Source organism: Chelonoidis abingdonii, chromosome 4 (assembly GCF_003597395.2).
Source record: "Chelonoidis abingdonii isolate Lonesome George chromosome 4, CheloAbing_2.0, whole genome shotgun sequence".
Taxonomy (NCBI): domain Eukaryota; kingdom Metazoa; phylum Chordata; order Testudines; family Testudinidae; genus Chelonoidis; species Chelonoidis abingdonii.
In genome coordinates this window covers 54741445-54764272 of record NC_133772.1, presented here as the reverse complement: position 1 = coordinate 54764272, position 22828 = coordinate 54741445, and the positions used below count along the sequence as shown (strand labels likewise).

The window sequence follows — 22828 nt, the reverse complement described above, 5'->3', positions numbered from 1 at the left end:
AGTAATAACAGGCATTTGCATGGCACTGTTGTAGCTAGTGTTGCAAAATATTTACATGCCAGATGCACTAAAGATTCATATGTCCCTTCATGCTTCAACCACCATTCCAGGGGACATGCGTCCATGCTGATGATGGGTTCTGCTTGATAACCATCCAAAACAGTACAGACCGACGCATGTTAATTTTCATCACCATGAGTCAGATGCCACCAGTAGAAGACTGATTTTCTTTTTTGGTGGTTTGGGTTCTGTAATTTCTGCATCAGATTGTTGCTCTTTTAAGACTTCTGAAAGCATGCTCCACACCTCATCCCTCTCAGATTTTGGAAGGCACTTCAGATTCTTAAATCTTGGGCTGACTGCTGTAGCTATCTTTAGAAATTGGTATCTTCTTTGCATTTTGTCAAATTTGCAGTAAAAGTGTTCTTAAAACAAACAACATGTGCTGGGTCATCATCCGAGACTGCTATAACATGAAATATATGGCTGAATATGGGTAAAACGGAGCAGGAGACATACAATTCTCCCCCAAGGAGTTCAGTCACAAATTTAATTAATGCATTATTTTTTTAACAAGTGTCGTCAACATGGAAGCATGTCCTCTGGAATGGTGGCTGAAGCATGAAGAGGCATATGAATCTTTAGCTCACCTGGCACATAAATATCTTGCAACATCAACTACAAAGGTGCCATTTGAATGCCTGTTCTCACTTTCAGGTGACTTTGTAATTAAGAAGTGGGCAGCATTATTTCCCGTAAATGTAAACAAACATTTCTGTTAGTGATTGGCTGAATAAGAAGTAGGACTGAGTGGACTTGCAGGATCTAAAGTTCTAAATTGTTTTGTTTTTGAATGCAGTTATGTAATAAAAAAACCCTTACATTTTTAATTTTCACTTTCATGATAAAGAGATTGCACTACAGTACTTGTATGAGGTGAACTGAAAAATATTATTTATCATTTTTACAGTGCAATTATGTGTAATAAAAATAATATAAAGTGAGCTCTGTACACTTTGTATTCTGTGTTGTAATTGAAATAGATATATTTTGAAAATTTAGAAAAACATTCAAAATATTTAATAAATTTCAGTTGGTATTCTATTGTTTAACAGTGCGATTAATCGCGATTAATTCTTTTAATCACGATTAATTTTGAGTTAATTGCATGAGTTAACTGTGATTACTCAACAGCCCTATTAATAATGCAATACCAGTAATGTTCAATGGAATTGTTTCAAATGATAAATAGCTGGAATTATAAAATCATCCCTTATAAAGCTGTCTATCAATTAAATACCTGCTACGAAAAGACACTAACTCAAGAAAAATTAATCTGCTAGAGATTTTATCAGAGCTTTGACAATTTGCATATGTTATGTTTGTTACTAACAACACCCTGAAAATATGAATCTCCTTTTACAAAATAACTTTCATAGCAAAATTGCTTTTATCCATTTACACAAATTGTTAATCTGTAGTATGTAAAAATGAGGCAGCTGATAGTGACATTCTAATTCCTGTGCCTGATTGTAGTTGCATCAATTGCACTGCTTTGGAAGTCTACCATATATGCATCATTTTTCTTCCAATCCCTTGAACTGGGTCTCTCTTCAGAGCTATAAATGTTAACTTGTAAGTATCTCTGTTCCTGCCTGATGCACCAGCCATATTTTTTCTCTCATCCCCTAACCTAAACACCTCTACCTGCTCCCTAACCTACTTTATAATTAGAGATGGACCAAACCCCCTTGAACAAAAGTTCAGATGAAGAGGCATATGAATCTTTAGCTCACCTGGCATGTAAATATCTTGCAACACCAGCTACAAAGGTGTCATTTGAATGCCTGTTCTCACTTTCAGGTGACACTGTAATTAAGAAGTGGGCAGCATTATTTTCCATAAATTCTCCCCTAAGGAGTTCAGTCACAAATTTAATTAACTCATTATTTTTTTAACAAGTGTCATCAGCATGGAAGCATGTCCTCTGGAATGGTGGCTGAAGCATGAAGAGGCATATGAATTTTTAGCTCACCTGGCACATAAATATCTTACGACACCAGCTACATAGGTGAAATCTGAATTTCATGGATAGGACTTACCTCTGTTTATTTCTAGGGGTCCTGCTCCCAGCCCATCTTACTTACAGTACATCAGTATGTCCTCTTACTTTCCAGAAAACGTTTACATCTCCTTTTTCTGATTTAATCCTTGCCTTCCCTATGTGGGAGAAAAACGCAGTTCTCGCTTTTTCGTTCGGGTGCAGCAAAATCTTCTACTCCCCCAGAACATCTAGAATGGCCCCCCTTCCCCCGCTACTGACCCAAATATCATGGCTTGTCTACATGTTGGGACAATGCACTCTATGGGCATGTGATTTCTAAAGCACACTAAAGTGTTGTGCATTAATTGGTCAGTGTAGTCCCTGCTGGTGCATTTTAACAATACTATATTAAAGTGAAATAGGGCAGGGGTTCTCAACCTTTTTCTTTCTGAGCCCTCCCCACCCCTCCCAACATGCTATAAAAACTCCACTGCCCACCTGTGCCACAATAATTGGTTTCTGCATATAAAAGTCAGGGTTGGCATTAGGGGGTAGCAAGCCGGGCAATTGCCTGGGTCCCCACGCCACACAGGGGTCCCCGCAAAATTACATTGCTCAGTTTTCGGCTTCAGCTCCGGGTGGCGGGGCTCAGGACCCTGGGCTTCATCCCCATGCAGTGGGGCTTCAGCTTTCTACCCTGAGCCCCAGCAAGTCTAATGCTGGCTCTGCTTGGCAGCTCCCTTGAAATCTGCTCATGCCCCACCAGGAGTCCCTGGACCCCTGGTTGAGAACCACTGAACTAGGGAACTTTTAGTATACACCACCAAGGTCTATGGACCAATTAATGCACAACTCATTAGTGTGCTTTAGAAATCACAGAGCGCATTACCCCACTAGTCTCAATGCTCTGATTTACCCACTATTGCTCACCCCCTTTAGCTGTAAAATCTCTCTTGGTATCTGTTCTCTACTTGCTTTACCTGTAAAGGGTTAAAAAGTCCCCACAAATTAAAAAAAAAAAGTGGGCACCTGACCAAAAGAGCCAATGGGAAGGCTAGAACTTTTAAAAATTAGGAAATGAGAGAGAGAGAGAGAGTGTGTGTGTGTGTTTGTTTGTTTGTTTGTTTTCCCTCCTGGTTCCAAAGGTTGTTTTCGCATTTCAGTAGTGGCAATAATTACAAAGCCAATCTCAGAGACAAGCTGTAATCTTGGGAGTTCAGTACAAGCCTGGAGTGGTGACTATTAATTCTTAGAATCCTTGCAGGTCCCCACCTTCTGTACCCAAAGTGACAGTTGGGATTCAGCCTTGACAGCCCTGAAAATAAAATATTTTAAGGGAACTCACCAGTCCATTTTTCCTTTAGAACAGATCATCTGCAAACTCTCTGATGAATTCCTAGGGTGAGAAGCAGAGAGGAAAAGATGCTGTATCTCATGGGAAAGATGCAAGTAATAATTAATAATACATGATACTATGTCTTGGGAGGAAAGGAAAGAAAAAGAGGCTGAAGAGAAGGCAGATGTAGAAATTTCTTCTCATAGAAAGCAGTCTCTCTTGTCAGCCACAAACAAGAAATATTGATGACCAAAAGGCCAGTTAATTCTTGGAATTGGCAGGAATTATAGGGAAGCATGACTCACCTGACCTAGGACAGGAAATTAGAACGAGAAATGTATAAAGGAGACAAACTGCAGCTGCCACGATCCCCATGGCATTAAAAATGTTGCCAAATTATATCATTTTTTCTAATATTTACCAGAGAATTCTCATCCCTGTCAATATTGGGTTTGAAATTCATACTGAACTCTTTTCCTGCTATCTTTTCTTCCTTCATCAGTTCCCATTTGGAAATGTATAGAGAGTTCTAATTCTTTTCCCCATCATTTCAGCCAGCATATATACTCAACTCTGAGCCTGTCCCATGCCAGCAATAGGAAAGCCTTTAAATGTCTGGATGGGGAGCAAAATCTGCCTGGACTTTGCTGCTGTTTGGCACAGGCCAGCCCTAAACCTTTCTGCCTATGTTTTCTATTTCTTTGCATTTTCTATCATTGATGGAAACATATATTCTAGGAACCTTAGGACTCAGGGTTAGCCTCATCTGCTTAGCATATAACACTTTAGGCCAGAGGTGACTAAAGTGCAGCCATGAGTCAAATGAAGCCCATGGTGTTCTGTAATGGGCCCCAGGGCTGCACTCATCTTTGAATATGGAAATGTAGGTAAGGGTTAAAATAAGGGAGAGTGCAAAGGGGACACATCAAATAAGTCTTTGCTAAAGACAGCAGAAGAGCTCCCCCAACAGCTCTTATAAGGGAATGCCTCTCCTCAAATCCTTTCCCTCTCCATTGCCTCCATAAAGCAACACCTTGCACCTGTGAGGCACTGACATCACCAGGCAAGAGGACAAACAAAAGAGTAGCTGCCACCATACCTTCCCATCCGCCACTTCCTCCTTTTCCCAGTACAATGAGAAAAAATGGTGCATTTGCTCAGAGCTCTTCCAGAGACTCCTTTTCCAGGGGAGCCCATTTCCCATTATCATGAGAGAGTGAAGAAGACAGCTCAGCAGGAGCTCACAAGCACCTTGCTCTTGCCAGCACTCCATACACCGATGCAAAAATCTCACCCCTTGTTGGAGAAATGTAGCAATATTTTGTTAATTCTCCTTCCTTCACTAACTTATCTGAACCACTGGGTGAAGTTGTATATTGATACAAATGAAGGCCCTTTGGATCATGTTGAAGAGAAAAGTTCACTTCTACAGCCCTCATAAACTGACAGTTCATGAAAAATAAGGATGATAATCCTTTAAATGATTCTTCCCTCTGGGTCTCCCAGCACATTCTGTCTTTTAGGCCTCAAACTTGCGAAGGCTTATAAAGGTGCTTAACTTTTGGCACTGAAGTCAGGGTGTGTAAAGTTAAGCAGGATTTAACAGTCTGGGGCTGGGCTTGATTTTTCTCTCTTGTACAGCTCCACACACATTGCCAATGGTAAGCAGAAGGTAACAATATAGTGCATTGCAGGGTGGGAGCTGTGATGACTTGCTACTCTTAACCCTTAAAGCCAGGGTGTGGTTAATGGATACCATAGGCCCTAATATAATATGCTCCATTTTGATGCAAAGGGCCACTGCTTGGAGTAGGATGCAGCTTGCACATTTAAAAGCTCCACGGCTGTCTGCAGCCAACCTCTCTTCTCAGGAGGGGTCTGTAGCGCGGCTGTCCCTCCCATACACTAAACGCGGCCCTGAAGGAGCTTCAGGCAAGCTGCCAATGAGGAAAGGGGCTGGGCAAAGCCTGGGGAGCCTCAGCCATATCCCCCCGCCCCGCAATTCACACTGAACGAGCTGGGGAGCTTGCCAGGCTCTGTAAAGGAAGCTGGCACCGAGCCCACCCCCCCCCCACTCTGCTCCGAGAGCAGGCGGGCACCTGGTCCCTCCCACACCGCACTCAGCCCCCGCTTTCTCCGGCTTCCGCTGCAGCCAATAGCAAGGGAGGCGGCCGCGGGGGAAGGCTGCTGCGAGCCCCAGGGGCGCAGCGCGGAGCAGAGCAGCGCCGCTGGCCCGAGGCTTCACAGCTCGGCGCGCATCTCCGCGGCTCGCCAGGGCTGCTAGGGAGGCGGCGGCGGACACGGCTCAGGGAGCACGTCTGTGCTGGGACAGAGCGTGAGTCCCCGGGGGCGCTGGCAATGCAGAGCGGTGGGGCAGGCACGGGAGCCGGGGGAGGGGCGCGGAGGGGACCCGGCCCCGGCCCCGGCGGCAGGGCGAGGCGTCGCTGTGGGCAGGCGGCCAGGCTCTCCTCGGGCCCGCTGCTCAGCGTTTGTCTTTCTTCCTTCCCACGCGGCTGCCCAGGGCTGAGGATGCTACTGCTCCTGGTCCTGCCCTTGTTGCTGGGGGCGGCTTGCGCAGCTCCGGCGGGGGATGGAGGCGCCCAGCTGCCGCCCGCGGAGCCGGAGTCGAGTTTCCCTCGGGAGGAGGCGAGTCTGAACGAAATGTTCCGCGAGGTGGAGGAGCTGATGGAGGACACGCAGCACAAACTGCGGAACGCAGTCAAGGAGGTGAGACCCCCGCCCGGCCCCCTAGATCCCATCCCACCTGTGAAGGGGATGGAGGTTTAGTGCCTGGGGCTTCCCCCCGTTTGTTGGGATAGTTCCTAGGCCGAAGGGTGGGGGTGTGTGTGTTAGGGTGACCAGCTGTCCCGATTTTATAGGGACAGGCCCGATTTTTGGTTCTTTTTCTTATATAGGCTCCCATTACCCGCCCCCCCACTCCCTGTTCTGATTTTTCACACTTGCTGTCTGGTCACCCTAGTGTGTGTGTGTGGCTGTCTAGGCCTTTTGTGTGTGAGCCTTTAGGCTTGGGGAGGCAAGTGGGGTGTGTGTGGCTATGCAGTGTGTGTATAGCGTTTGTGTGTTGGTGTGGCCCTTTGGTGCTGTTTGAAATATTTCCCCACCCCTTGCTGCCTTCTCCTCTCTGGTATTCGAAGAGGGAGTTTCCCATGTAGCAGCGATCATTAACTCTGTGGAAACATTAATTTATTTCTTCATCCTGGGATCAGAGCGTCTTCCAGAATCTGAGAGTGCTCCTGATGCTCATCAAAGGTAAAAGCAGCAGAATCAGAAACTAATATATGTAAAAGGTTTAAGGTTGTTTTCTTGCTTTAGCATTCCTGTCCTCAAAACCCTGGAGACATCTCTTCTGCTGGAAAGCCTTTCATTAGTGCGCATGTGGTGCAATAGTGGGTTTGCGTTAGGCCCTTAGCTTTATCTTGCTCTGTTTTTGTTAAAAATTCCAAAAAGTTTTTGATTCCCCTCAAAGATGTTACTTGTGAGTTTCCCTGAATCCCATTTGAGGCTAGAGATTCAGCACTTGCTTTCCTAGGAAATGCTCATTCACTTGCTGCATCAGGCCTTAAAGTTGAGCGTTTGGAGCTTGATTCTGTAGTTCTGTGGACAGAAGTGTCATTCAAGGCTCAGTGAGAGTTTTGCCTGTATCTCCCAACTGTAACAAAATAAGGCATTTTAAATAACTTTTGGGGCTCTGTTATGCCTTTAGTTATTGTACTGAGTAGCCACTGGAGGTATCAACTATTTCAGTTGTGTTTCAGAGCCCCTCCCCCTCACAGATCGCTCCCTTTGCTCCCAAGGGGCAGTCCAGGGATGGCCAACCTGTGGCTCCGAGCCACATGTGGCTCTTCAGAAGTTAATATACGGCTCCTTGTATAGGCACCAACTCGGGCTGGAGCTACAGGCCCCATCTTTCCAATGTGCCGGTGGGTGCTCACTGCTCAACTCCTGGCTCTGCCACAGTTCCTGCCTCCACTCCACCCCTTCCTGCCCTCTCCTCTGAGCCTGCAGTGCCTTTGCTCCTCCCCGCAGAGCCTCCTTATCATAAGCCTAACTCCCAAATCTGGACTTTAGCGTCCAGAAATCTGGGTGCCTAGCACGAACCCTTCTAAGCTTAATTACCAGCTTAGCTTTGAGATCGCTGCCACCATCCAAAAATTCCAGGGTTTTGGCCCCCTCTGGTCTCCCCAAAACCTTCCCTGGAGGGTCCCCAAGACCCAGAAGCCCTGAGTCTTACCGCAAAGGGAAATAACCCACTTCCCTTCCCCCTCTCTCTCCCACCCAGACTTCCTCTCTCCTCCCGTGGACCTTGAGAGTACTGACCATCTCTTTATCACTATACAAGAAGCATGTCGCTCTCGTATTCCACAAAGAGAAACCAATACAAGGCAAACAGAATGATTCATCCTCTCTTCCCCCTCCCACCGATTCCCTGGTGTGCAGGAGGCTTCAACCCTCCGTGATCTTAACAACAATAGAAATTCCCCTCCCCTTCGTTCTTAGGGCCTACCCAGAGAGATAAAACTCTAACAAGCTTTAAAAAGAAACTTTATTATAAAAGACAAAGAAAAAAGACATTCAAAATATTCTCTGTTATCAGACGTGCAATACCAGGGCTATGCTTCATATAAGTAAAATATGAATGAACGTCGTGTTCAAAAAAGATATCCAATTTTGAAACAATTCTCAGGCCAGCTACACCACATGTAAATACAACGAAACCACAAAAAGCCTATCTATTGTTTTTTTCTGCCTGTTACTTACAATTGGAAACAGAAGATTAGAGATAGAAAGGGAACCTTTCATAGCTGAGTGACAGAAAAAAGACTCAGACCCCCAAAAATTCCCTCCCTGACTTTGAAAAATCCAGTTTCCTGATTGGTCCTCTGGTCAGGTGTTTGGTTCCCTTTGTTAACCCTTTACAGGTGAAAGAAACATTAACCCTTAGCTATCTATTTATGACACTCCTGTATGCCACAAAACAGCTGATTGGGAGGTGTGGGAAGGGAGGGGGAGGTGCTGGTCAGCAGTGCTGCCAATGGGTGGGAGGTGCTGGGAACAGCGTGGGGGTGGGGAGGGGAGCTGATGGGAGGCTGCTCACTTATTACTGTGGCTTTTTGGCAACATCTGTTGGCAAAGTCTGACTCCTGCTCAGGTTGACCATTCCTAAGTTGTTGCTGGCTTATAGCAATAGAGAATTGACTGTGCAGAAAACAAGGCATTTTTCTTTTAAACTTCCCTCTCCTAGGTATTTTTTTTTTATTACAAATGCTTATTTCCTATTATTAAGTCAATTGCAGTTGAAGCCACTCAGCAACTTTTGGGAGCAGGGCGTAAATTCGGATCCAAAATTCATTTTGTTAAAGAAGTTTTGAAACCTTAAAACTGTCTAGTTAACTTCCTCTTTCCTTTCTCCCTGGAGCCTTTCTTAGGGCCAAATTCTAACCTTGGCTACTTGTAGGCAACTTCGGATGAAGTTACTGAGAGCAGTGGACAAAATATGAGGGCAAAATTTACCATTTTAATATAGCAAAAACTATGTATTTTTTTAAATGACCGTATTAACTGTTGAGCTGAGACCTTTCAATCAGCCCATAGTGAATTTTACTGCCTAACTTCAAATCGCTGAATGTTTAATGCAAGATTGTCAGCATTTTCATTACAGAATGTTGACATGGTACTGATGGAGCACTGTAACTAAAGTACAGAAATGGAATGCAGTAAATTTTTTGTTTAGATGGTTGCATCATAAGTCTGTGTGGAAATTATTTCTTAACATTTCAGATGTTTCAGCTGCATCAAGCTGTCAGTTTCCCTGAATGGCAGAGATAATACAGCCTGTCTTAGTTGCACTTTCAGTCACACAGAATGAACTAAAAGTTCAAGTAACTTGTGCTCAGGTGCTGCTGTTTCCTCATAGCTTACTCCAAATTTTTACACTGGCATGCAGCTTCTCTCCCATGTCCTGCAGATTCCCACAGACTGTTGGCCAGAGGCACAGGCTCAGCTATGGGGAGGCCCTGTGCCCCCAGACTGCTTCTGTCTGTAACTCTGCTTTGGCTTCCTATCAGCACGCTTTTGTCACAGGGATTCCCCTGCAGGCATTTGCACCTGAAAGCTCTCTCAGAAGCTTAAAGATGCTGCCTAAAAATGTAGTAACTTTGGAGCAGATTCCCCTCAGAGATGTCGACTTTTTGCAGATGGAAATAAGGGAGCTGTGTGCCTATTCCATCCTTGATGTACGCGTAAACTCACGCTTCTGTACTGCAGTAGAACAGAATGAGCCCTCATTTACTCATTTATTACATTATACCCTTGCTTTCTGTATCTAGCTCCATTAAAAATCCACATAAAAACCTCTCTTTATAATGTGCAAATTCTTATTATATGGAAAACAGCCTTGTCCTTTGCTTCAGGCGCAACTATCCTTAAGAATGTGTCAGAATTTCCATTAGTAGTAGTTGTTTTCAGTGGTTAACAGCACTATAAAATTTTGTTCTAGACTGAAATTTGTTCTCAATCTGGGAACAGTTTTACAGAAGCTCAACTCTATGTTGTAACAGGAGGAGAAAATTTCAAATGGTTCATGATATTCTATAACTAGATGAACTTTGTTAGGTCATTGCATCATTTTGTGAATGAGGGACCACATTTTAAATCTTTAGGCACAGAATTCAAGATTTAACCACACATAAACAAACATGTCAGATTTCCAAAGGAGTTTAGCATGCATAGTTCTCAATTATTTTAGGCACTTGTGGTCAAAAATTTTGGATTAGACTTTTTAAAAAAGGTCCAAAATTGCCCAGTAACTAACATCTTCAAATGTTGTGTTTGTGACTTGTCTATTAATATGGACTTCTCTGCAGCTATCAGGTGCCTTCTTCCCACTAAACTTGCTCCACTCTTTCGATCTTCAGTTCTACTTACCCTTTATATCTGCTTTCTCTGCTCCTGTTTCCATGCTACTGAGTGCCTGAAATCCAGGCACCATGCAGCCTTCCTTCTCTACACATTTGTTCTTACTTCCTTGAATATGATCATTTTCCTGGCAACACAGCACTGATCCTTTAGATCAACTCCTGCACTTTCAACCTTGCTGACTGTTATCTGTCTGTCTCCTGACACCCTCCTCCCCCTCTCCTTTTGCTCCTAGCAGGATATCACTAGTTTCGTCTAGGATAAAATTGATGCCATGCAGCAGAATTTTCACACCTTTCGCTCTGTGCCCTACCTCTATTCTATAAACGCTCTCCCTGCTCAACTTATTTTTTCCTTCCATTTTTTCTCTATATAATCTCTTAAAAATGTTCTTCACCTTTCGATTATAACCCTTGTTCGTGCTTCAATCATCTCCTTTCTATTTTCTTGCCTTGCTCTCCTCCAGTCTATCCACAACATGAAGTATCATGGGGGAGGGAAGCCACTCAGATACTGTGGTGATGAGCACATCATATAAACAGAGAGAGCCAAAGTGCTGCCACTGCTGCAGAAACAATCTTCCTTTTCCACCATTTGGACATTCCACTCGTATTCACGTTTCTCACCCTCACTTCCAGTTGTGTGCATACCCACACTTCTGCTTGTCTTTGATATCAGTTCCTCCTAGTGCCCTTCACTAACACAGGCCCTCTTCCTGTCTATTATATGTATTACAGTAGCATTTTGGGGCTTCAAAATCAGTCCCCTATTTTGCTAGGAACTGTACAAAAATGTAGTAGGAGGGAATCCCTGCCCTGAAGTGCTTATAGTATAAATAAACTAGACAGAGTGGGAGAAAGAGCATGTTGCTGTCATTTCACAGATGGGCAACTGAGATGCAAAGAGACTAAGTGACTTGCCCAAGATCACACAGGAAAGAAAACATCACTAAGCCAGAAACTGAACCTCTGAGTCCTAGTCCAGTGTATTATCCACAAAAACATCCTCTACATTCTTCCCCGTTCTCTGCAAGGAGCCTTTTTCTATATTGCCCTTTACAAAGCTTCCTTTTTATACTGTGCCTCAAACCAACCCTTTGCTTTTTAAATCCCTTCTCAAATAAAATCAATTATTCCAAGAAGCCTTTCTGTGATAAACCACCTGAGAAAATAAATCTTTAAAAATATTTAATTAAAATCAGCACATCTGAACTTTTTAGCTTCATCTGCACAACTGCTGTATTGTATCCTCTATTGTGTGTTTAATTTAGATTGTAAGCCCCAATGGAGTAGAGACCATGTCTTTATTGTACAATGCCAAATGTACTTTGTCAGTGCTTAATAAAGAAAGATTGGCTATGGTCCAACTATGATAAATCTAACCCCATCCTTATTAATTTTAAATTAACAAAATGATGGGTACAGAGAACTGAGGTATGAGGTATTGTAAATATTACACACTTTTAAAAATGTCCACAGCAAAAACGGTTGGAAAAAAGACAGACACTCCAAAAGAAGACCCATCACTAGTGGGACATGTGCCCCTGGGAAAAATGCTAAAGATCAACCTGGTGAACTTTTACAGTATTTTAGACCTAATATGGAGGTCTCAAGTAAATAACTAGTTTATATGGAACTCCGCTAATGTTCCCAGGAGTTCCTCGTGTTCACAAAGATTTCTTTCCTGGTTTTGTGCACTTTAAAATTCCATTCCTGTTTTACTCTTTAATTCAAAGAGCGATCTCATCATCTCCTTCCCAGTGTGATTATAGCACTAGGAATGCATGGGGCAGAATTAAGGCTGTGATTGCACTCCAATACAATGGGAATTTTGCTTGTTGATAAGGAGTGCAAGACTGAGCATGCATGTCCTGATCCAAAGCCAATGAAAGACCTTCTCTTGACTTCAGTGACTTTGGATGATGCCCTTTGTCCTTACAGAACCTTTTCCTGCTCTTCCTCAGGTGTGACAATCTATCTCAAGGGTAGTGTTTATCAGGAAAAAGTAGATAGGCTGGCTACTGATTAAAAATGTTAACTCAGTTTCAGCACACGGTGGATATTAAGAAGTTCTGCAGTGCCCACTTACCCTCCTGACATTCAATTCCATAGAAAGAGAACAAGGCAGCCTTACTTTAAATAGAGTTTGGTGCTCCAGTATCATGACAGGGCAGTCTGTTGCATTAAAAAAGCTGCCATGCTCATTTCTGAGATAGCTGAGGAAATCTTTTCATACAGTAGAAATCAGTACTAATAAATGTGACACTGTTTAGGGTAGGACATAAAGTGTTGCTTGCTCTGTTTTATTGTTTTTGCCAAAGGTTACAAATCGCCGTTGCTGAATGTATTGCTCACTAGTTTATTGCATTTGTTAGATGGAGGCAGAGGAAGAAGGGGCAAAAAACCCGTCAGAAGTCGACTTTGAAAACTTACCTCCTAGCTACCATAATGAATCCAACACAGACACCAAAATTGGTAATAAAACCATTCATACCCACCAGGAAATTGACAAGGTATGAAACAATGCATATAACTATTTACCCTTGCTTGTGCTGGCCTTGCAGAGTAAGAGCTTGTCACATGCTGAAAAATTTTAGAGAATCTAGAGTTGAATTCATGAACGTCTTGTGTATGATTTGCTTCTAGAATTGGCAGTTAGGTGGGGAAGTGGAAAATGGTTAATGTGGCAAAATGGTTTGTTTTGTTCCATTGCTGTAGTGACTTTTCTCACTGCATAGTAATGCCTGGAGAATATGGAATACAGATATGATACTTACTGTGGAATGTAAAAGTGATCGCTGCCCAATACTTGATTGATTAGCTTCTTTCTTTTTCAGAATGTCATAGTAATAGTGGGATTCATTACCGACTTTTACCAGCTGCAGTCACTATTGCAAGGCAGGAAATGAAAAATAAATAGGATTAACGTTAAAGTAATACTGTCCTAAACAGTAACAGAGGACTAAAATTGCATTCATATTCATCTAATTTATTGTTCCTGTTTTGCCATATTAGGTTACAGATAACAAAACTGGATCAACAATCTATTCTGAGACTTTTATTACATCTATAAAAGATGGAGAAAGCAAGAGGAATCATGTGAGTGAAGACTACCCTTTTTTTCTTTTAAAATTAAAGTCAATGTTTTTGCTTATCATCTAGAATAAAGCAGTTCCGTTTACAGCTCAGCCCAGCAGAACTTTTAAATATTAAAAACAAACCACTTGATTTACACAAAAAGTAATATTTCAAAATACTTTTTAACTACCAGAAATTGCCAGTGTCAGATTGACACTTTTTTGGTATAGTTCCCTTCTTACTGAAGGATCCCAGAGAACCTTACAAACTAACTTGCTATCTTCATTCATGCAAACTCATACTGAAGTCTTATGGGAGTTTTGCCTGAGAAAGCCCAAAAGCAGTGCTTAACTTGTGCCAGGGCTGAGCCTTGGCGGTTGATAGCCCTGGGACCTCTGGGCTTGCTGCATCAGTTATGAATGTAAAAAAAGTTGCTTCAGCCCTGGCACCTCTTTCATAACTAATTACTGCACAAAAGAATCTGACGTATGCGTTCTTCACTGCTGAAGGTCAGCCATCTGGGGGGTACAGAGAACATCAGAGTAGGTGGTTTCTTCACTGTGTTCTTTGGCTGCTGCATGATGTCATTCAGCCAGATATCAGAGCAACGCTATCAGGCAGGCCAATGGCTAAGGAAATTAAATTATAGTCCACTGCCTGAACTCCAGTATCTTCTGTTCCTCACAACCTTCTGGTACTTAGCACCACAAGGTTTGAAGTGTAGCATAATGGGGAAGAAGAATTCTGATCTTGTGGGCTGGCATGATGGTGGGTATAAAGGTTTTGTTGGTATGAGCTGAGATGGGGGTATTGCCACATCCTGATTATGCAGATCATTCCAATGAGAGCTAATATTTCCTTGGTGTCACTCCGCTCCATAGGTGTTCTGTCTGTGCCTCATATTTTACAGAAAACATCTTTAGAAAGTTTTAGAAAAAGTTATTGGTACTATTTATAGCCATCTTCTATTTTTCAAATCTCTTGTTCAGAGATGCCCAGAGAAATTTGATAGTTAAATATAAAAACAAACAAACAAAACTAGTTTTTTTCAGGCAGTGATGCAGAATATTGCTCATTCTGTACTTCAAGCTAGTGTAATACCAGAGATTGGGAAAATGGAATTTCCATATTTTGGGGAGAGAGATAATTTTGTGGCTTTATTTTTTAAGAAGATGGTTGTTTGAAGCTGGTCAGTGGGGTGAAAAGTAAGGAATAAACCTGGTAGAGAGCAATCAGGTCTCATTCCTTCAAGCATTTATGCACATGTTTATTTTTACCACCATCAGGAATCCTGTTGGATTTAATGGATAGCGTGCAGGTGAGACGGTCAGTGGTGCAAAATATGTAATTTATCACATGGTTCCAAAATTTAACTTTGTTGAAAATTTGCAGTTTTAGATCAAAGAAGTACTTTGTCAGGTAATCAAAGAATACCAATGATAGTCAAACACTGAAATGGTTGCAGAGCTAAAATTTACCTTGCTTTTCATAAATCTTCCACTTACTGTGCGTAGGTTACAACAGCTTTCTGGCTTCTGATATTGCTGCAATTTGTCTCTCTTCGCCCCTCCTGGCGCCTGTCTTATGTTATCACATCTTTCACGTTTATTTTGCTTCTTTCTTGGAACAAGCTGCTGGGTCAGTCCTGCTCAGGGAGCCTATGTGGAATAATAATACTCCTTTGTGGTTTACTGCCCTTTATCCTATTACTGAACTCTAATTAAACTTGTTCTGTTAGCATCAGCATGAAAATTTCTCCACCAGCTTTATTAAAATAGAGATGAAAGGGGATTTCTCAATAGCCATGTACGTTTGAGAAGTCTTGCTGCTAGCAAATATAATAAAATATTAATTATTGAAACAGTAATAAGTTTATCTTGCATGAATATTTACAATTTATCCAGGACACTGATAACTGTATAAAGTACCTTCTATTTGTAGTTTAGAACCTTTGGTCTGGTCTGTGTTCGTATGATTGGAAAATAACTTTTGCGTGGCAGCTCTTTGGTGTCCTAGCCAAAATGAATTGATTGTCTCAGTCCAGTCCCTAGGAGGGGATGTTTACATTGCATAGATCACCCTCAGAACTGGAATCAGTTTAAACTCCAGAGGCAATCACCAGGGACACATTAAGGCATGCTGGCATGGGGCACTATGGACTGGAATAACAGTGCACTGCTACTGCTTTGCTATCAGTAATCAGTTTCTTTTTTCTGGGCTGCCATCTTTCATGGGGAGAACCCTTTTTTTAACCAGTGCTACAGCTGCTTGCAGACAAACCAACACTTCCCTGGGTCTCTGGCTTATAAGTCTGTTCTTCATTCCACACTGGAAGATCACCCCACTGGGTCTTGATATACTGCTAAGGGAGACATAACAAAGTGTCATACTTGCACCAACCAATTTGCAGTCCTGCAGCACTGTAAAGCACCAGCTTGAAGTAGCTGAAGTTGCAGTAGTGAGGGTAAGCCAGGCTTCTTGGAGGTGGTGGTATGGCTGAGGGGACAGAGGGGAAACAAGGCTGAATACCATGGGGCTGGGAGAGCAGTGATGCTGACAATTGTATGAGGAAATAAGTCAGGGTGAAAATTGTAATGGGTTAATGAAGTGAAGCTGAAGATAACGATGAAGGGATCAAGGCAGCAGAGAAGGCACAAGCTTTGACATCACTAGGGTAAGTAGGAGACTAGAAAGAAGCAACTGGGGGAAAGAGGAGGAAGGTGCCTGCAGTGATTGAAAGTTGGCAGAGGGAGAAACTGAGTGTGGGTGCAAGGAACATGGGAATTCTTGAAATGGCTTATGTTTATGGACCCTTTATGCTAAGGGAACCACTCACTTGCAGATCGTAAGTGACTACTGCTTGTCTGCTGGTAAACAGAAGAGGCATAATATTCTAATGCTGAATAGTGTCTGTCTAGATTAGGGCCAGATCCAACCCCACTGATTTAAGGCTTTAAACACTGTGTTATCTGGGTACCAGGTAGATTTGCTTAAAAGAAAATGTGGAACACAGTTATGTACTTATAGCAGTGAAGGAGTTAATGTGTATCTCTTATGTGCAGTATAGTACTTGGGAATGAAACTAATTTTGTATTCTAACTTCCTGGCAAGCTGTGTACCAAAGTAGAATGATAGCCAGATTGTACATCATGCAGCATTCCTGCTAATAAGGACACGTGTCGGTCTGGAGTATTTCTTGGAACTACTACTAAATTTTCCCCAGCAAGTTCACACCATAGACTTGAACTTCTTTTCTTTGCTTTTCCTAATACATAGTTTGCTAGACATTTGTTTAAAGTATCTGGGTTTAAAGAAAGAACTATTTGTAGTGTAATGTATTTTAAAACCCCAAAGCTGAAAACTTCAAAGATATATTTTTTCCCCATGTTAATGACTCCTTCCCCCAATTAAGTCTCTCTCAGAGAAGAAGCTTTTTACAGTCACCATATGGCATATAGAAAGGAAACATAAGTGGTGGTACAGTAGTGTCTTAAGTTTTTCAAAATTGTTTTCAGACCATTTGTTTTTATTATCAGAATAGCCAAATTTTCTTTATTCCAGCTCATATTTTGAAATTTTCTTTCAGTTGGGTAAGGATAGTAATAACTACAGTGAAGTTGTCTAACAAGCACTTTATATGTTACATTTTCTTGCAGTTTTTTTAACTATATATTTTGACAAAGGAGATATTGGGGTTATTGTTACTTATGCAACGCCATAAATACTTGATGCTGTACTACATGTATACAAAATGTTACTGTAAATATCTTAATTTAGATATGGTTTTTATATGCAATCTCTCTGACTCTAAATCGGGGTTCTCAAACTGGGGGTCGGGACCCCTCAGGGGGTCATAAGCTATCAGCCTCCATCTCAGACTCTGCTTTGCCTTCAGCATTTATAATGGTGTTATAAATTAAAAACACTTAATATATTTAAGGGAGGGGGAGGTTGCACTCAAAGGCTTGCTATGTGAAAGGGGTCACCAGTACAAAAGTTTGAGAACCGCTGCTCTAAATATACTATGTCAATTCTGGTGCTACAGTTAAGAAGGAGGTTGATCAGTTGGAGAGGGTTCAGAGAAGAGCCACAAGAATGATTAAAGGATTAGAAAACATCCCTTATAGAATAAAAGAACTCTGTTAAACTAAATAAAGAGAAGGTTAATAGGTGATTTGATTATAGTCTAAAAATGTCTACATGGTAAACAAGTATTTAATAGTGGACTTTTCATTCTAGCAGAGAAAGATAGCACAGTCCAGTGGCTGGAACCTGAAGCTAGACAAATTCAGACTGGAAATGAGGTATACATTTTTTAACAGTGAGAGTAATTAACCGGTGGAACAATTTACCAAGAGTCATGCTGGATTCTCCATCATTGACCATTTTAAAATCCAGATTAGATGTTTTTCTAAAAGATGTGTTCTAGGAGTTATTTTGGGGAAGTTCTATGGCCTGTGTTATACTGGAGGAGGATGGAATCTATAAAAAGCTCTGTACAATAATGAGGTAGATATAGTGCTGGCAATCCAGTGACTGTGCAGGCAAACATTGGCCATTATGCACTCAAGAATAGCTCACAAGCAGCAATGGATATTTTAACCTCTTTCATAGTAGAACGCACAATTCAGGTATTATTCCCCCACCTCCTTTTAAAAAATGGAACACTTTTTTTTTAACTTCTATTTGGAAAGTCAGTAAAGACGGACAGAATAAAAATGCCTAGCTCTTTTCATCCATAGATCCTAAAATGCTTTACAAAGCAGGCAAGTATTATCCCCATTTTACAGATGAGGGAAAACTGAGACAGAGAGGTGAAGTGATTTGCCAAAGTCATCCATTAAGCCCATGCTGGAGGGAAATCTGGGGTGTAACAAGTCCCAGTGCAGTGCTTAGCCACACTAGGGACTTCTCTTTAATGTCTTGTTCTAGCTGTGCAGTCATCATCACTAATATTGTGACTAAAACAGTTTTGTAGGGCATAGTACTGCTCTCACTGAGCTCCAGGGCAGCAGGCCTTGATTCAGTCATGGAGAAGGTGCAAGGCATTTCCTTGGGATTAGTGATAGACTAGGAGATGAGATTTTTCAGGTCACTAATCACTATGGTACATCCTGCACCAAGATCATTACTGTTGCTATTAGTGAAACAAAACCACTTAGATATTTGCTGGAATTGATTTGTTGTGTGTGTGTGTATTGGCCATTATATTGTATGCGTGCCTGCCTGCTGTAGGTAGGTATTGCCGGACCAGTAGGAAAGCTAACAAAGAGCAACAAAAATGAACAGTGGCTTAGAGGGATTGTCTTTTAAGGAACGATTAAAAGAGGGAAATTCTATACCTTGGGCAAGGAACTCTTAATGGAGGACCATAAGTCTACAAGTATTTGAAAGCTGTAAACATCAGAGAGGAATATGAGTTACTTAGGGTGATACAAGGGGACAGAACTATTGTAGGAGTAATGGAATAAAATTAAGGAAAAAATTTAGGCTACATAGTAGGAAAAATAGCCTGCCAGTGAGATCTATTAGACTGAGGAATAATTTCCTAAGGCAAGGGGTAGAAGTCCCATTGCTTAGATCCTTGAAATCAAGCATGGACAAACTGTAGAAAATAAGTTATTAGGGAACACTTTTGCACTGGCAGGGAGATTGAGTGGGTGCTCTCTTAGGTCCTTTTTCATCCATAACACTTACTTCAAATGTAAGACATTCATGTACATCACATCATGTCTGTCACCTTTCATGTAGAAGGTATTTCTAGATCATTAATCCCTGGTAAAAAGCCAATCACATCGTGAGAATTGTTTTGCTAATACTTAGTCATTTTTGTCTGTAAGAGTCTACAATTAAGAGCTCATCAGGAGAGATGGACTTGCTCCCCTGTCCTGTTGGAGCAGGAATGAAATTTGGCCACCAAAACCCACAGCTGTCCTGAGATTATGCGCCAGATGAACATGCATGTCTTAACTCCAGTTGAAGATCTGATTCAACTTCTCAATTATAGGACCAGATATTTTGAATAATAAAGTGCCATTTTTAGCCACTTCTCTGCCCAGATAGTATCTGCACTTTTAGTATTCACTCAGCAGCATTAGAACATGTTTCACCATAGAACAGCTCCCTTTTTCAAACTGAAGGGCATCAATGAAGAAAAGATGATGTGTTTGTTTTTTTTAAACACATCTGTCTTGGTTATCTTACAGCTCAGGTCTGCACTCCTTATTTGCACTGAGTAGACTCAATGAATTCTCTGAAAAGTTTGCCCTAATTCATTTGAATAACTCCCATGTTATATTTCCGAATACTCAGAAGTGTCTGTATCTGTGTTGCCTTTTGTTTTGTTGCCAGTTCTTCTTTCTAATTAACGTCTCTGTTTATCTAGGTATATCAAGCAATAGTAACCCAAAAACACAGACTTATAAAATATGTGTGTAAGCCCTATATTCTTCAAGTAGTGGTAAATGAAAACTTTTGAAAATTGGCTCTGATATGACCTGGATTGCCTTCTAAATAGTAGATTTTAGAGATAATAGATGCTCTTTTGTAACCAAATTTCTTTTATCCAAAGAGGTAACATCCTGTTGTTCAGTTTTTAGTAATAAAACAAGCAGCTTATCTGGGGTGTTTTTTTAATTTTTATTTTTATTTTTTTATTGTGGTGGTGAGGTACCAAAAGGTAGCTGAAAAGGGCAGATAATAAAATTTGCTAGGATTCTTTGTTTTGTTTTGGGGCGGGAGGGAAGAGAATATATTCTAGGAAACACATTTGTTGGTTTATTGAAATGCTGTTAAGTTGGTATAAGAGTGTCTGGAGACTCATAAGAGAAAAGATATGATCTCCTGGTAGCCTTTCTGCTTTGATAATATTAAAACAAACTTAAAACTTGCTGATCACATTATTCTAAACACTTTTGAATATATTTTCATTCTCTCCTAAATATGGAAAATTAGGAATATTGTTTCACAAAAGCTGAAGTTAATACTTGGAAGGAAATCTATGGAATGCTGAGACGCAGCCTCCCTATTTGCAAATGCAGTTCATAGATTTTGATTTAAAAAAAAAAAATCATCCATCCATCCATCTTACTCATTAGCGGTCCTTACGCAAGTGCAAAATTTACAGTCAATACAGTGAACTGTTCATCTCAGTGATCAGCTGCCCCACAACTTAAACCCATGAAATAACTGCCATAATAAAATAATAATTGCATCCTAACATCTCTCAGCCCATGTATACCCATGGGCCAAGTCAAAGCCCATTGAAATTATGGGGAGTTTTTTCCATTGATGTTATTGGACTTTGGATCAAGCCTCAGGGGGGAAAAGTGGGGCCTCACAGCACCATGTCTATAACACATCCAGCCTATGGGAAGAACTGAATTCTAGAGTCATGGAGGTCTTCGTAGAGAGTACATGCATTCACATTTTGTGCCCACAGCCCTCCTCCAAATAAACTGCAGATACAAATCTGCAGTATCGCTAACCTCAAACATTCAAAAACCATGAGTCATGCCGAAAAAATCAAGACTACAGTATAGTCTGATAGTTGATTTTTGAAATAATAAATATTTGGATTATTTTTACCTTCCTCCTGGTTTGCGAGTATTTAGCATGCACTTCTTTCACATTTGTGAGATTTTTTTTTTTCTCTGCAATAATGAGGGATAGAAACTTACTTTTACTTTTTAAAAAAATGAAAGCTGAAGTTCTCATGCAAATGCCTGATTCCAGCAGATGGGACTTTAAGAATGAGTTACGAGATAAAATTGTGAGAATTGATTACACTGAGTCTAATTGCTTGCAAGTTTTTGCTTGCAATTTAATAATGGATGCAGACAACTTACAGCTGTGAAGTAAAAGGTAATGCTTTTGAAAATTTGGCCTTTAAGCAGACATTGCTTATTTGATTCTGTGGCATGCCCAGTGCCACAACTTTTAAACTTGTATTTACTGGCCTTTTGACATTTCTGCCACAATACGTTGGCACATTTCCTCTCTCCATCCTCCTACTCAGAGAAGCTTCTTCAAATAGGAACTGCTGAGGAGGTAAGTGCAGAAGAGAGCTCCAATTTTCTGGGAAATATTTAAATGACAGAGTATGGATTTAAAAAAAACAAACTGTGGTTACCTTTTTGTGCTGTTTGGTGGTTGTTTTTTTAAAGACAAATGCTGGAGAGGATGTAGAAATAAGAACCTTTCTGCACATATGGTGGGAATATTCTTAGATGACACTATATTCCTTCAAAAAATTCTAACATTTAAGGTAGCCCATGGCGATTCTGTTAGGTTATAGTTCAAAGCAGGACATTGATTTTCAAAGGACCCATTCATCACATTTTGGAAGAGGACAGGTTACTCTAGCATTAGTGGAATGGAGAAACAAGGCATGGGGGAAAAATGAATAGCCTTATACCAGAAACGAGCAGATTTTACAATGTATGGTTACCATTTTGGGAGTCTGAACAAAATATTTATACAGACAACCATAGAATGTTAACCAAACAAATGAACTTTTTAAAGGTGACCGATGCAGAGGAAGCAAGAGGATAGCAGGGCAAATGATTTCTGTGGATGCATATAACAGCTGGTTGTGATTTATAGAGGGTGAAAGAAGAGAAGGAGGGAACAATTTCTGGAAAATCTCAGATGGCAGGGAGTTCTAACATCAAATGATAAACACACAGTGCTCTTCTCTTCTTGTTTTTTCACCCTACTAACCTTTCTCACATCCTCCAAAACATTAATAGATTCCATGGCCAGAAGGAACCATTATGACCTAGTCTGACCTCCTGTATAACACAGGCCATAGAACTTTTAGAAAAACATCTGATCTTGATTTTAAAATTGTCTGTGATGGAGAATTCACCACAACCTTTGGTAAAATGATCCAGTGGTTAATTACTTTGACCATTAAAATTGTATGTGTTATTTCCGGTGTGAATTTGTCTCGCTTCAACTTCCAGCCATTGGATCATGTTATAACTTTCTCTGCTAGATTGACGAGCTCATTATTAAATATTTGTTCACCATGTAGATATTTATAGACTCTAAACCAGTCAACCCTTAATATTCTTTCTTGTTCTTCTCTTATCTAAGTTGTATAGATTCAAAGAGCACAATCTATCACTGTAAGGCATTTTTTCTAATCCCCTAATCATTCTTGTGGCTCTTCACAACCTCTCCAATTTATCAAGGTTTTCCTTGAATTATGAGCACCAGAACTGGACACAGTATTCCAGCAGCAGTTCCAAGAGTGCCAAATAGAGAGGTAAAATAACTTCTTTATTCCTATCTGAGATTTCCCTGTGTATGCATCCCAGCATCTCATTAGCTCTTTGAGCCACAGTATTGCACTGAAAGCTCATGTTTAGCTGATTATCCACCATGGCCCCCAATTCTTTTTCAGAGTCACTGCTTCCGAGGATAGAGTCC

The 22828-nt window shown here is 41.1% G+C and overlaps 1 protein-coding gene across 1 annotated transcript in view; it reads left to right on the top strand.

Moving 5' to 3' along the window:
* The first annotated feature begins 5895 nt into the window (after positions 1-5895).
* The window catches only part of DKK3 (dickkopf Wnt signaling pathway inhibitor 3), a 51383-nt gene continuing 34450 nt past the window's right edge, over positions 5896-22828 (top strand). Inside the window, exons 1-3 of the mRNA XM_032791792.2 lie at positions 5896-6107; positions 12691-12828; positions 13331-13414. Of these exons, the coding sequence (XP_032647683.1) occupies positions 5910-6107; positions 12691-12828; positions 13331-13414 (420 nt within the window). The 5' untranslated portion in view covers positions 5896-5909. The remainder of the gene's footprint in view (positions 6108-12690; positions 12829-13330; positions 13415-22828) is intronic.